Source organism: Macrobrachium rosenbergii, chromosome 27 (assembly GCF_040412425.1).
Source record: "Macrobrachium rosenbergii isolate ZJJX-2024 chromosome 27, ASM4041242v1, whole genome shotgun sequence".
Lineage (NCBI taxonomy): Eukaryota > Metazoa > Arthropoda > Malacostraca > Decapoda > Palaemonidae > Macrobrachium > Macrobrachium rosenbergii.
The window spans coordinates 5,114,448-5,131,135 of NC_089767.1; the positions used below are offsets into that span (position 1 = coordinate 5,114,448).

The window sequence follows — 16,688 nt, forward strand, 5'->3', positions numbered from 1 at the left end:
TTCAAAAATTCACCATAAATCAAAATATTGTGCTAGAGACTTCCAATTTGTTGCAAAATGAAGGTACATGATTGAATATTACTAGAATGTAAGAGTTTTAGCTTACAATTGCGTTTTTCGACCATTTCAGTCGAGTCAAAGTTGACCGAAGGTTGAAATTTTTTGTAGTCGACGTACGGTACCTCCACTTGGCACCCAACAGACAATTTTAGTCGACGTATGATACGTCCAGTAGGCGTTTAAGGGTTAAGTTGAGATGGTATTATTTTTATTATTATTATTATTATTAAATAATAAAAATAATAATAATAATAATAATAATAATAATAATAATAATAATAATAATAAATAATAATACAGGGTTCGCTTATCGCCGATCCGGTTTTATGACGCTTGCCTAGCAACAAAAATTGGTGATTTTCGGCGCAGATTTCTGCTTATCAGCACCGATAATCAGGTACTGGCGTCAATTATATACCTAACAGAGACACCGACCTCCAGTTATCGGCGCCAATAAGTGCCAAAAATCACTGATTTTCAGTTACTGGCGATTTTCGCTTATTGTCGCGCCGCCGGAATGGATTCCCTGCCGATAACCGGGGACTGCCCGTAATAATAATAATAATAATACAGTAATACCTGTAATAATAAATTCCTCTATGCTTGCCATTTCCAATTACAAATACGTATAACAAATAGTCTGGCTGCCAACTACATCTGCCCTGATATAGAAACAAATGAAATCAATGATGAAGGCCACAATAATCCAGTACAGTGGTACCCCGCTTTTTCACACTTCGCTTTTCCGCGCTTCATTTTGTCACGGATTTTTGACGAATGTATTTTTCACTTTTCTGCGGGAACTTTCACCAATTCGCGAATTTTTTTTCGTGGACTTTATCTCTAAAATTATCACTGATTCGCTTTTTTCGTAGAGCAACACATTTGTTCACTAATTACTGTATTTTTTCATATTGTGTTTGTGTCTAAATACAGATTTTTATGATAAAAATGATTTACAGTGTACTTGTACTGTACTACTGTACTGTATCCGTTAAGCTCATTACCGGGTTGGGCCATGGAATGAGCATAACAGGTTCATGATTCTCTCTCTCTCTCTTAGTACCATATTATAAAACACAAACATAACAAATCTGAATCTTTTCCATGCATCTTTTAAAAAGTTAAACTTTACTTCACTATATCCAATAATTTGTATGTATTCTCATATTACTATTGTATTATAAAATACAAACATAGCGATCAATGTTTTGGTTTGGAAATCAGCTGAGGGCGATTACAAGGTTAGCTTATTTCGCCGTATTTAACTCAACTCAGAATGATTTTCTTGCTTCTAGTTAGCGTACATGACTCTCTAGAAACTCTATTTATATGGGACAAGGTTACTTTACGTTATACGAAGTGTCTAGAAACTCTATTTATACGGGACAAGGTTATTTTACGTTATACGAAGTGTTTTTAAGTCAAAACTATGACAAACAGGGATCGTTGTAAACTAAATTTAGTTATTTTTTTTTGTTTGATGGGGTTGGGCCATGTTTGTATATAAAACAATCAACAGATTCTGTTTGCTATTTTCACTTTTCACTTGATTTCATCAAAATATGATAAATTTATCATCTTGTACCTCTGCCTGTGCCCCTATTTTCCCTTCCTCTTGCAGGTCGACTCTGAAAGGGCCGCTGTTGGGATGGTTTCTTCATTGATGGAGCATGTTGAGTAGGTTTAAGGGCAGGAGTAGATCTTACCAACTTCTTTTGCGGAGCCTTTGAGTCTGCCTCACAACATTAGACCGACTCACATTAGACTTACTAACAGCTTGCTGAACAAGCCTGCCATTAGTAACCATACAATGTCTCCTTAGGTAACAACAACTGGAATTCCAAAATATCCTCATTCCGGAGCGACAACGACGAGTCCACATCTATCAAGCAGCTTATTTTGGCTAGGGCTGCATCCATTCTCATTAAAATATTAGCCCATATGCTGGCACTCAGATTAGTCAAATATGAAACAGCTTTAGAACCACATTGAAGCAATCTGATAAAAGCTGTCTCATCTACTGAACTCCTTGCTGAATCCTAAGAGGCAATCTTAGCTACAGCTGCTGACTATAAATCTAACCAAGATGCCGTCTGGATGATAGAAGAGGCTGTCAACTCCAATGCAGCGGCTTCCTGACACGTATGGGAAGGAGACTCCATTCTGACTTGATCCATCGTCAGACCCGGTCTCAAATGAATGACGCCTGGGTTGATCTTCTACCCAACAGTGGAATAACAGGAGTCATATAATATCTTCCATGTTGAGATAGAGGTGGAGAGAGCACCTTGAATGAGCTATTCGACCGTAAAGAGTTATCTCGCACCGAAATCTGCAAGTTTACATGGTGCAGGACTGACTCCTCATGACTAGAGCACAGCAATTCAAAGGATGTCTTAATATCTTTTTTAGGTCTTAAAAGTGCTTCAATCCCAGTAGGAGTGATCACTGAAGGGGTTTCAGTCCCATTCAACAGATTATTAAACTGACCATCCAGAACTACAATCTCTGCATAAGAGGAGAGAAACTCCTGATTTTCCGTGTCTTCCACTTCATTAACGATGGTGTTATCATTAGACGAAGGCACCAGAATATCATGAATACTCGTTACCGAAGCTCAAGCACCCCTATCACACGACCCATGTCCGTCTTCTCTTGGTCTAGTTGCATCACACTGACGTCCAAGGAGCAACGACTGTTGAATCCTTTCTCTGCTCTTCAACCATGAACCTGAACATCCCTGTTTCTTTGTGTCCGACCGATCTTGTGACGAATTACGTCCGTATCTATCCATACTTCTATGGCTGACACGTATCGGGGGAGAACTAGGCACTTTCCTGGGAGATCTGGACCTTGAATGCCTGACCAACGGCCAAACAACAACTTCATTGTCCAACAGCCTAGAAGATGAACATCCGTTGTCATCCAAACATGAATGCTCCGCTTCCAGTACCATAAATCTCTTCACTGGAGCGTTGACATCTTTCCTCCTAACTTTTTACGGTTTTACTGGAGACACAGGAACTTCGTTGCGAATATTATTTGTCTGTTGAGCCACCAAGGGCGACCTTCGAATGTTATTCGAAGACACTCCTGCTATGTCCGTGCTCATTCCTAAGACTGGAACCAACGAAAATTTCAGTCCTACATCTGTAGGCTTCCTAAGCTGAATGACCGTGGAAGAACCATGACCACCAACCTCTGATAGAGCCCACGACCGAATCTTGATTTTACGTACACACGGGGATGTGGCAGTCCTGGCTCGAAGAAGAAGAAATTGTCCTTTTCCTGGCACAAACGGACGAATCTGACGAAGCCGATGATGAGTCAGAAGACGAAGGCGACAATGACTTACATCTTTTCTCCTTGCATACCTTATTAAATTTCTCCTCTAACACTTAATTTCTCCATCAATGTTCTCACTAACAAATCCATCAACGTAGAATTCGACGTCATCCCAGGAGACGTAGTTGTTGTTGTTAGCATGGAAAGGGTAGGATTTGACTTCGCCACAGTTGCCATTTTAGAAGAAGTCACTGATGGCCCTGGTTGTGATGTCACTACACTGTGCGAAACACATGAAGAGTCTGTTGGTACCACTTTGGAATACCAAGGGAGCCCCAAAATGATGCGGAATTGGTACCATATGCATTCCAGAGGATGTTGTCACACTTTACCCCATATAATGGAGGCCAGGGGAAGAAGGGACACCCAAAGAATGAGGGACTGGAGGGTAGCAGGAAGCCATGTAGAGACAACAGGATATCCAAGGTTGGTACCCCTGATAGGCCTAGCGCGAACCACATGCCTGCCATTCTCTGAGCATCCGGAGCTGGAAAATGAGACAAAGAAGGAGATCACCCCACCTCCCCAAAGGGAAAAAAAAGAGGCATAATTAAGCATATAATTACCCGAAACCCCTCCATATGCACCCCCCGATGAACCTGTGGACGAACAGGAAGGGACATGGGAAACTTCTATTACAGGTGGTGAAACAACTGGAACAGGCCTCTCTACGAAAGACACAGCATCACGAGGAGACTGAACCAAGGAAACTGAAGACGAATCCCTATCAATCCAAGATGGAGTTGTCTCTTTCCTCTTGTACTGACCCTTCACATAAAACCTCTTCCATTGTTTAACTGACCAATCACGACATGCAGAACAAGGATTACATACGTTCTCTCTGCATCTACTACACGCTGGATGAGGATCTGTATTCACTGAATATAGGAAGTGAGGACAAGGAAAGCCACCAACACCTGGACATTTCCTTTGCTTCTTACGAGATCCAGAAGATAAACTCTCAGGAGGGTTAAGAGAATCCATTATATCCAAGCACACGTCCACAAACAGCAGAAATCCACACACTGAAACACAGAAAGAAAGCAAAACCGGGCAGACCAAACCGGCTTTAGAGAGGAGAGAAAGAACAACACGTCCTCTCTCAAAGGCAGTAAAAGAGCAACTGATGGAGTCACAGACTACTGCTTGGGTGTGGGTGGTCCCACATTACTCGTGAATAAGGACAAATGCCGCTAGTCCCTTGCATATACAATTTTATTGATTTTATTGGAGTCCAGTTGGCGCTAGAAGTTTATCCTAATGTTAAGACCGAGGGTTTGTTTCGTATATGAACAAACGAGCTTTACACATCTTTTATCAGCATGAAAACAATAGTAAAATGTGTTCTTTCATGCTCAGTAGTTTTGGTTAAAATACTTTTCTCTCCCATTTTATTTACAGCCGAGTTTGATGGCCTGTCGAGGTTTGTGGAGAATCCATGTTGCCAATGCATGGTAATTTATAACCATTAGCAGCTTGAACATTGTTTTCTCAGCTTCAGCTACAACTTGCAGCTTACATTTGGCGGTATATTTCCTTGCCAATCTTTTCTCCATAGTGAATAAGGGCATAATATAAAAATATATCAGTCCTATTCTACTTAACGTCATTTGTAACATAACTATGGTAATTTTTTACTATTGTACGATAGTAGAAATGCAAGCAAAACTGCTGTTGTTATTCATTTCGGTTGTTCATAGCAAAACAGCTGTTTCTTGTTTGGTTGTTTATGGTTGTACATATTTACACAATGAGTATAATGTTACTAACGATACTTTTACTTTTTAACTTATTTAACGAGAAGATGGGATAGATAAAGAGATGGCAGAAAAGAGTTTAGTCTATTGTAATTTGGTCTCTCAAAAAGGGAACTCACATGATACACGAGATACATGATAAAATGACAAATTTTTAGTTACCTAAGGAAGGGGCAGGAGTACTGCCCACCCAAGCAGTATGCATTCAATCTCTTCAGTTTAGCTTTTGACCCAGGTAAAAGAATGAAGGATGGTAAGAGGTGGGCCTTCTATGTAAAGACCTCAGGTTTCTATGGGGCCTTTTATGTAAAGACCTCAGGTTTCTATGTAAGGAAAAATACAAATTAAGTAAAATTTTGTCATTTGTTCCTACACAAAACAAACCCTCGGTCTTTACATATGGAGACTATTGGAGGGAAGATTCCAAGAAATTCTCTGAACTGACTGGTACTTCGGCTCACCTGGTATTCTCTTCCTGGTCATGAAATAGCAAAGGAAGGATACCATACCTCTGATCTACTGAACAAGGGATGTTCAATTGACAGATTCTGGGCACTTCACATAAAGGGAAAGTACGAAAACCCTTGGTATGAAAGGTTTACTTCATACATATGATAAAGGGCAACCAAAGTGAAGGGTCTCAGATGACGAAACATCGGAAGGGAGACAACAAGCCACAGAGGCTGGCAAAGGATACATTGGAGAAGCAGTCTATCTAAGATGGTACCCCTGAATGACGATGTAAGCTGAGCATCTAAGCCTGGAAAAGAACAAAATGCCATTGCCCCCACCGACCCAGAGGGGAACAACCCCCTAGAAGTCACCACGTAGATGGAGCTCCCAGGCTCTGCAAGGAACACACCGCCGTCAGACCTGGCTGGGTTCCAAACTTCCACCACCGAACCATCAAGCTGGAACGAGGTACACCAATACGTGAAGCGGCAACACTGGGAGAGCGAAGAGAATGTAGAGGGATTCCCAGGATGTGGGGGGAACATGCCGCCGTCTGACCTCAAGGCGAGCAGCAGGGCTGAAAACTTGCGCAAGAAGTCAGGGAAGTCCAGAGGCAAAACGAGTTCTGAACTGTAGGGCCTGGAAGAAAAAAATAATATGCCTTCTCCCTCAGGAAGGAAAGAAACCTCCCACCCTGAGAGAAAGGAAAAGAAATATATCTGATTCTAAGGGGAAGGGAGTGAGCTGTATGACTCACAGGCCCTCCACAACAGAAAAGAGACAAGACAGTAAATTCTGACTGGTCCTGAGCATGTAGTTGGGACAACGCAATCGTAGAACTTGCGCAATTAACATTCTGTTGAGTGAGTGGAGGAAAACTTGCTATGCTAAGTAAGAGGAATCCTCGCACGAAAACCTCAGCTGCAACACGAACCCGTAACGTCTCGATCGTCTCGATCTACACAACATCCGAATACCATGCCCCCAGAATTTGTGTAGTTTGAATCAAAATATTATGTGTCTAATAAGGAAAATAAACACATCTAGGAGATGTTGAGAAACAAAAACAATAATATAAAAGGAGAAAAACTCCATACCTAAGCTTACTACACAGTATGAGTAAGCACATATATCATTGAAGGCATAGAAATAAAACATAGAAATGTCTTAATATATCAAAATACATAAATGTTTCAATATATCCAAATCAATATTTCAAATTACAAACGTAAAATACCCAACAAGAGGAAAAAGGCCGAATGGCAGGACAGAGAAGAAAAGCACATCTCCTCGAGAGTGCAGCTAAAAATAAACGGAAGAGATTGAATGCACACTGGTTGGGCGGCGGTAGCCCCACCTGTACCTTAGGTAACTCTTACCATAACCACCTTGTAGAAGTTTAACAGCTGGACTTTCCAGCTTCGCTGAAAGATATCCGTATGTAAAGACCAAGGGTTTGTATTTAAGCAGGAACAAATAATTTTTTAATGGTGAAAATTTGGGGGTCGCACAATATGTGAGATCACGTGTTACACGAGTATATATGGTACTTATAGTGTAAACAGTGGGTTGCGACAAAAGTTGAGTTTCAAATTGGAATAAAATGTTTTTTCAACTTACTTGAGGATTGTAAGTAATGTGTTTATACAGATGATGGAGCATGATAATGAGTGCTGAGCCTTTAGCAGGATGGAAAGTGAGATGAGTTCCTTGCAAGGAACAAAGTTGAGCTGGAAAACCACGAATTCAAGTAACTGGAAATACTTCTCCTGCAAAAAAAATTGTCATCAGCACATATGTATATGGATATTACCTCATTTGGTTCAGGTATTGTCTTTACTAATCATATATCTAAATTACAGTAAGATGCGAAAATTTAACCAGAGCAACAAGTCTAACAATAACTAAATGGAACAAATTCTCAAAAGGGCGAAGGAAAATCCTTGTTTCTAATTTAAAAATTTACAATACAGCAACCAACATTACACATGAAAAGAATGTTCTTAAATTCCATTTGCAAAGGTATATTACAATTAGGTTATTAGTCCAGTAACAGCGTCATCACTGTCTTTCATCAATTTACCCCAAAATTAAGTAAACAATAAGCTTTTTCCCTATTAAGAGTTGGTAAAGGACAAAAAATACAAAACTTGGGAGTTAAAACTGCTCATTCTTGACAAAGGGATAAATGTAGAAATAGACAGTTTCAAGATGCACAACTTTTTCAGTACAAATAATAATGTTAACAAAAAGAATATTATTATAGGAAGAAGCCAAACACTGATTTTCCCCCCCTTTTTTTTTTAACTAAACTTCAATTTCAAGTTAGAAAGAAAAAAAATGAAAAGTGCTTATATTTCACAAATCAAACCCTACATTGTTTACTGACAGAAAATGCTGTTACCAGTATTTCAACAGACAAAATGTTTGAGCCTTTTCACAAGCCCATGTGAGTACTGTACAGTATTTCCCAGCACACTAAGGCAAATGTCTTTACGACATTATCCATAGGTTTGAGGTATGTGGGTTCACTTTTGCACTGGTTACTGTGGACAGAACAACACCACAAGTGTCAAACTCCAGGAGTAGAGTGTAAACTCCATAAGTTTACAAATTCCAGGAGTAGAGGGTAGACTCATAAGTTTACAAATTCCAGGAGTGAGTGTAAACTCCATAAGTTTACAAATTCCAGGAGTAGAGTGTAAACTCCATAAGTTTACAAATTCCAGGAGTAGAGTGTAAACTCCAAAAGTGTCACAAATTCCAGGAGTAGAGGGTAGACTCATAAGTTTACAAATTCCAGGAGTAGAGTGTAAACTCCAAAAGTGTCACAAATTCCAGGAGTAGAGTGTAAACTCCATAAGTTTACAAATTCCAGGAGTAGAGTGTAAACTCCATAAGTTTACAAATTCCAGGAGTAGAGTGTAAACTCCATAAGTTTACAAATTCCAGGAGCAGAGTGTAAACTCCATAAGTTTATAAATTCCAGGAGTAGAGTGTAAACTCCATAAGTTTATAAATTCCAGGAGTAGAGTGTAAACTCCATAAGTTTATAAATTCCAGGAGTAGAGTGTAAACTCTAAAGTTTACAAATTCCAGGAGCAGAGTATAAACTCCATAAGTTTATAAATTCCAGGAGTAGAGTGTAAACTCCATAAGTTTATAAATTCCAGGAGTAGAGTGTAAACTCCATAAGTTTATAAATTCCAGGAGTAGAGTGTAAACTCTATAAGTTTACAAATTCCAGGAGCAGAGTGTAAACTCCATAAGTTTATAAATTCCAGGAGTAGAGTGTAAACTCCATAAGTTTATAAATTCCAGGAGTAGAGTGTAAACTCCGTAAGTTTCCATCTGCCCACCAAGGACGTACATGCCGTGACATGACGGAAACTGTGGGACCACACTGTGCCTGTACCATGCAGCATACGGCTCATCTCCCTTTATCACAGTCCTTGCTTGTCCCTTTTTCCTCACAGTTAATATAACATTTTCATCGTAAAGTATGTAACAGTACAATATTATTTTTATAACCTTTTGTCTTCACAGGAGTAAAGTGTAATTTTCAGTTTCATTTTCATTGCTCTAAAGTGTCACTGGAATAAGGCTAAAACGTCAGAATCCCCTTCATGAGTGTATTTATCAGTTAAGCTTTCCTGTATACAGTATATGTATAAACATTACACAAAAATCACATTATACGTGGGATCTGCAGAACTAATCCCAGTCGAAGCTTGTCAAAAAGTGTTGACACACAGTCACATCTCCACAAGAAAAAGTTTGCCCACAGGTTGGTGATGAAGAGAGAGGAAAGTCAAATACTTTCCCCCAATACCAGCAACCCCCTTTCTTTCACCAACCACCAATTAACCAAGTTGTTACCAAGCTCCAAGGGCCATTTCCAGCTCATGTCAGATTCTGGTTTGTATTTCCATGGGAACAACCATTCAGTCCCTGATTATATAAAATATGCATCAAAAACCTTACAGTACACATAAAGCAATGCAATTATGATATAATAACCGAGTTCTGACTGAACACTTAGGCTTAATCAATGAATATGTTGTGCTGCCTCCTGCCCAAAATTTCTCAACAAAATGAACGGCACAAAGCGACTAATATAAAGCTCACCATAGGTCAAGTCAAATATTAACGGTAATTTTGGCAGATTAGGGCAAACAACACACTATGCCAGAAAATAACAAAACCTGCTCTCTAATACCTAATCTAATGATTACTCTTAGTAAATAATACTATATAAGTACATCTATGACCTAAAACCTCAAACTTTCAGAGAAAACACAAATTTATCCTTGACAATGTGTTAGCCATTTAAATCATTTAGCTGCATTCATAACATAACTACCTCCATAATAACTTTCTACTATGACACAAGGTTCAATGGAGAAAAGCACGCATATATATACTGTACTCTCAGCAAACTGTACAATCTATCTGAAAGCCAACCTGAGTGACATAATGATAATAATCACAAAAGAGAGACTTCAGAATACACTGACTGATAAAAACACTCCGTTCAACTCACAATAAACAGCTCAATAAAACCTGGCTATATCAGTGTATGCAGGATCTTGCTTCTCATGGAGCAAAATAAGAAAAAAAAACATACCATACACCAATGAAGAAAATGGGTTTCTAAATAATATATATATATATATATATATATATATATATATATATATATATATATATATATATATATATATATATATATATATATATGTTTTGTTTGTATTTTTTAAGAACCATACACATTCAACAGCACAGTACTAGCTGGATCTTATAATTACCTGTATTTCCTTGGGTTTAGTATGTATTTTTTCTGCAAACGTAGACAATGTGTGCTGAGGTTCAAGGATGAAATAGTTAGCAGAGTCAGAATGATACACAGCCGAGATAGCATCCAAAATAACTGAACAGAGGTTAGCAGTAGTACCACGTACAAAAACCGACTGGAGAACATTAAACGCTTGTACATTTCTTACACTTGCACCTAGAACAAATAGACATATTAAGGTTAAAATGATATACAAGGCATCCGAAAGAGATAAAAGAAAACTGATTACAGCAGTAAATTACAAGATTTGCTCAACAGTAGAATACAAATTCCAATCATACTTTCACTGAGATGCATTATCTTGCCTTATCTTATGGAAATTCTCAAAGAACTTATCCATAAATTGCTCTTCAAACTAGGGATGTCTCACATATTACCACATAATTACAACTGAAATTTAGAATGTATAAATTAAAAACAAGCATAAAATAAAACTCTCTAACCTAATTTCCTGTACAAGTAAGTCATTAGGTGTCAGGACATGTGGATGACAACCTAATCTGCACAAAGACTTGCCTTTTTTAGGTAGCTACAAACAAATCTTCAATTTAATATATAATGACATTTTTATAATAAAATAAATTTTTATTTATACTTACCCAGTAATTACATTAGCTAAGAGTTTCTCTTGCCTCAGCAGCTTAAATTCAAAAATTTGCGGGTTAGAGCTTCAATTTAGTGCCAGTGACTGGTCTCGCCCACTAACGAGAGTATCAGGAACTACTCGGCAAACATTCATCATGTTTATGCTTTATGTCCATGCGCGGGGAGGAGGGAGGGCTCCATCCGTAATTACTGGGTAAGTATATATAAAACTTTATTTTATTATAAAAATGTAATTTTTATATATGTAACTTACCCAGTAATTACATTAGCTGATTCCACATTGAAAGGTGGTGGGGAATCATGGACAAATTCTGTTCCCAACCATTAATTTATGTAATGATTTGAGATAATAGATAAGTTGCCAGCATTGGTTACAATGCTTGTAGTTCCTTGTTAGTTAAGAGAGCCTGCAGTAAAGAATTACCTCTGGTTGTTGCTCAACTTAACCTGTAACAGCGTGGCAGTAAAGCCAGGAGCACTTCTACTTAAGTGGAACACCTCTCAGCGAAGGAGTACTCCGATGGCTGACGAAGTAGAAGATTAAGCTTTGCGACAAAGGTGTACGCCAATGGCCGACAAAGCATAAATAATTGCCCTTGCCCTGGGTGCAGTACCAATAAAAACAACCAAATATGACTGTCACTTGCACTGAAAAACAGACCATGACCCATTCACTGACAGTCATGGGTGCTCCAGGTAAATTGTGACCTCCAGCTCTCACAAGTCTTGGCACCTTACTACCAGGTGAATACATAGTAGGAGAGAATCCTATGCTTCCTTCTACGATGCCATGACAGTTACTAATAATGATCACAGGGTACTGCCAGAATCTAACACTGTTTAACTTTCTTTGAAAGGCGAGTATTGAAGATCGATTACACTTCCCGAGGGACAATTGTCGAATGGACGTCAGGGGCATACATTGCCTGAAAACTAAGGAGGAAGAAGCTGATCTGACATCCTTAGCCTCCCTAAAAAGGAGCAAAAAGCTTTCTTACTTCTCAGTGTGTCTTGGAGAAGGTTGATTATTGACCGGACATCTGGGGCACACAGTGCCTGAAAACTATGAGGGGAGGTTGTACTGATGTGTCTAGCTTCCACTAAAGGTAAGCCAATAGCTCTCCAGAAACTAAGCGTGGCATCAGAAAAAACAAGTCCATTCACAAGAGAGGACCGTACGTTCTTAGACAGAGGGTGCTAGAACACTAAAGGTCATGAAAACCTCCTAGGCTTCCAATCCTGCTTGGGTCATACCGTAAAACTCCAACAGAAAATGAGCTTCCAACTCTTCTCCAGGGCCAGGGATGCAGGAGAGTTGGCGTTAGACCACCGGAAGCTGGCGCCGGGTGTACTAAGCTGGTGCCAGGCTGTGGGTGGGGCCAGCAGAGCTGGTTGTCGGCTAACTGATTGGTCAGGAGCTGGTGGCCGCTCCTAGAAGATCGGGGTAGAGCTGGCACCCGGCTGTAGCTGGCGCCAGGTGAGGAAAAAACAACTCGGGGCTGATGGGTGTTCCTGGGAGCCTGGAGCCCAATCCCTGGGTGTCAAAACCTTCCTCTCTTCCATTAAGTTCTCGAGAGAGAGAGAAAGAACAGATCCAGGTAATGGAAGGGTCTTCGATCTCGGTAAAAATTCCTTTATTTCTGAAGTTATCGGAAAGACATGGCTGTCCTGATGAACCTTCCGATCCCAACAAGCTCTTAAATAAAACTGGAGAGGTCTCATGTGAAGTCTCCCTCAACTTACGAATTTCTCCAGAGAAGTCAATGTTCCCAAGAGATTCATCCACTGGGTGGTGGAGCAAGAACGAAACGATAGGAAGAGGTCTACTTTCCTCAGACAGTCTTCCACTCTTCTGAGTGACGGAGAAGCCCGAAAACTCAGAGAGTCAGAACTCCCAAATAAAGAATCTTCTGAGTGGGAATCATTTGACACTTCTCAAAGTTCATTGTTAGTCCTAATTCCTAGGTCAAGAGAAGAGTTTTGTAAGCCCTTCGTGCATTGATTCTTCGTAGGTGATCGAATTAGCCAATCGTCCAGACATAGCGAGATCCTCACTCCCACTAAATGTAGCCAACCCGCCATAGGATTCTACACTCAAGTGAAGATTTGTGGGGCCTTCGAGAGACCGAAACAAAGTGCTCGAAATTGAAAGATCTGGTCCTCGAAAACGAAATGTAGACATTTCCTCGAATCTGGGTGAGCCGGAATATGGAAATAAGCATCCTGCATCTCCAGGGATATCTGTATTTTTCACTAATTCTAATGCCTTTTTGTTCAGAAGAGAGGACACTTCCTTCGACAAGGCCGAATGCTTCTTCTAACCGATGGAGTAAGCTGTCAATACAACAGGCGTGTCGGTCAATGGCAGATTCTCCTTGAAGGGGATAGCGTATCCCTCTTTTAAAAACTTTGACTACCCACTGATCCGCTCCTCTTTTGCTCCATCTCTCCCACAAGAGACGATGCCTGACCCCCACAGGAGCATGAAGGACTAAATCCTCACTTGCGAGAGGGTGATCTTGCAGAAACAAAAGCTGTTTATCCAGAGGGGAAAGCAGGAGGGTTGATTTCTGTAGGGTCGAAACCCTTTGCTGTAAATGAGACCCACAGTTCGCGCTTCTTCAGGACGCCCATGACATACAGGGCAGCTGCTTCAAGCGATCCACCTCTGACGGCTCTGCCTGCGCAAGAGAGAAAATTCTCCAGGTCTGTGGCTTCAGCACACAAGAAAGGATATTCTTGAAGCTTCTTGAAGACTGCTCCCAAACACCAGTCGAGAAAACTCGACACCTTGAAGGCCTTAAAAATACTCTTCAACAGGTGATCCATCTCCTGAGCTGAAAAGAACATTTTCATTGATGCGGGAGCCGTCTTTGTCCCAAGTCAATGAGCGCAGAAAAGTCGCCCTAGGAGGAGTCAGGCACTCCCAGGGAAGGAGCTTCTCCCGTTGAATACAACAAGTACCGCCTACGTGAGAGATGGGGGGAGGGGAAACGCTAAAACAGGCCCTTCCTTGATCCCTCTTGTTAGAAAGCCATTCCTCTACTTGGAGAAGAGCTTTCTTCGAAGATTTAGAAAGAACCATCTTAGGAAGACTAGTCGAATCCACAGGCTGATAGCTCATCGTGCTAGACGAGCCTGGAGAAGGAGGAGAGGACTGAGTGAAAAAACTGTTGAAGAAGGCACTTAAAGAGTGCTGCATACGGCTCAGCAGACGTATCCTTCTCCTTTTTCTTCCTCAACAGAAGAAATCGGAGACATGATCAAATATGATCCAGGGGCAGTCTGCGCTGCAGGTTTCTGTAAAAGATGAAGGATATTATCCAGTTTTTTGTTGCCAAAGTTCGAGTGCTGGGTCCAAAGCAGAAGAGGGCTTATCCGAAGCTGCAGGGCGCTTGGAAACTTGATGAAGTTCAAGCGTTATCAGAAGTTCGGCAGTTTCAGGGTGCTCCGACAAAAGAGAACGTCCGACCCTCTCAGGGAGCCTGACTGCGCCAAGGCACTCGGTTGCATCGGGGCGCTGGGCAGCATCAGGGCGCCTGGCTGCAACATGGTACCTGGCTGCTACAAGACGCTTGTCTGCTCCAAGGCACTCAACATGAAATCCCACTGAAACGGGATGTTCCTAGGAAACAGGGCACTTCGTGAAACTTGGAACTGCTCGCCCGAGAGGTGTAGAGAGCTAGAACCTCACTCCTGGCGCTGAGGAGAGGAGAAAAAACGGTCTGGAGTGTCCAACTAGCTGCACAAAGGTTGAGGACTGAAGGCGGGCTCCCTCATTCTCTTGTAAGGGAGATGTGGGGACTGATCTTTGCCCGAAAAGCGTCTCTGAGCGGGCAAGAATCCTCCGTAAAACGACGAAGACGGCTCCTACGGGGCGGCGCTTCTTCAGAACTTGACAAAAGTCAATGCACTTCCAAGACGCCTTTTCAGTGGCTGTCTCTAGTCGCAACCTGGGATGCAACAGGTTGGACTGAGGAGACGGCTGCCCATGGGCAGACCCCACTGACCTCCCTTGGGCTACTGGTATGCCTCCTCCCAGGTAGAGGCGAGTACGGCAGTGACCTGCGCCTAGGAGAATCAGCGGGACAAGCAGCCACCCCCTCCACTACACATCCGGAAAGACGCTTTCCCAGGCAACAAGCTCAACTGAGGGGGCGAATACCCGTGTGTAACCCCCCCGACCTCCCTTGGACTTCCAGTATGTCTCCTCCCGGTGTACGGGAGTATGACAGGGACCTTTGTCTAGGAGAATCGAGGGACGAGTAGACACCTCCTCCACTGCACAATACTTCACTATCACAAGGTTAACATCTGTTAACCTAAAACAAGACTGGCAATGGCACGAAAATGAAGTGAGGGAGCAAGTGGATAAAATGGGCAGGAAGGTTAGCAGTGGGAGAGAGATGACTTACATGCCGCCAGGGTACCAGTAACTGGCGCCGAGCGCCCGAGAGCGAACCCCGAGGCGCCAGAGAGTGAGCCCCGAGCGCCCAAAGCGGACGCCTAGCGTTCGATAGCGGGCGCAAAGCTGGCGCCGAGCGTTCTGCAGTTGGCACCCGTCGAGCCAGTAGCTCGAGCAGGCGTCAAGTGTTCTGCAGTTGGCGGTCGTCAAGCCAGTAGCTCGAGCAGGCGCCGAACGCACTGCAGTTGGCTGTCACCGAGCCAGTAGATCGAGCAGGTGCCGAGCACTCTGCAGTTGGCGGCCGTCGACCCAGAAGCTTGAGCAGACACCAAGCGTTCTGCAGTTGGCGGTCGCCGAGTCAGTAGTTCGAGCAGGCTCCAAGCATTCTGCAGCTGGCGGCCATTGATCCAGTAGCTCAAGCAGGCGCCGAGCGTTCTGCAGTTGAAGCAGGAGAGCGCTGCTGGGCTCTCGTAGGAGCTAAAAAATATGTAACTCTTCACGATTCCTGTCATACTCCGAAAGCACCTCGTAACCAAAACAATGAGCCCAATTCTCTCCCACTGTATTCCTGCCCTTACACATTTCAGTCTCTGCAAAGGAAAGTGTAATAATATGTTCAATTAATTTTTTAAGAACAAATTTATGAAGAACACAGAGTTCCATTATACAGATATCTCAATTCCTTTAACATACATATCTCAAAACTCATTAAACATTATTTGAGACTCGCTGGTGCATTTCATTCTCAAAAATTCAGATTACACTTTTTAGCTCTCTGCAAAGGAAAGTGTAATATGTTCAATTGATTTTTTAAGAACAAATTTATGCTCAAAAAATCAGTCCAGAGCGAATACAAGGTTACGTTTATTACACTACTCGGAAAAGGAAAGTTAACCTTTATGGACCAAGATGATATCTACATGTCTCAATTCCTGTCACACATTTGAGATTTACAGTTATGCCTTTCAAAAACGAAAATATTGGTTGGGTAGATAAGGCAACATTAATATTTTCCGCTAAAGAAGAAGCTGTGAACGCAAAACTAAGTTTCTTTACAAAGGAAATTCAGTTTGGTAGCAAACATCATATGCTATTCAAGACGAAGTACACACTGTATCATCATACATAATTACACACTGTACCATCATACATACAAGTCTCATATTCTAATTAAGACTGAGACTTGCGGATAAGAAACAAAATC

General features: G+C 41.5%; 1 protein-coding gene across 4 annotated transcripts in view; it reads right to left on the reverse strand.

Annotated features, from left to right (window-relative positions):
• The window catches only part of bchs (WD repeat and FYVE domain containing 3 bchs), a 388,664-nt gene that overhangs the window by 160,530 nt on the left and 211,446 nt on the right, over window positions 1-16,688 (reverse strand). For all 4 annotated transcript variants that reach the window (XM_067128777.1, XM_067128778.1, XM_067128779.1 and 1 more), the window contains 2 exons: window positions 10,427-10,629; window positions 7,239-7,387 (listed from right to left, as the gene is read on the reverse strand). In XM_067128777.1, coding sequence (XP_066984878.1) covers window positions 7,239-7,387; window positions 10,427-10,629 — 352 coding nt within the window. The remainder of the gene's footprint in view (window positions 1-7,238; window positions 7,388-10,426; window positions 10,630-16,688) is intronic.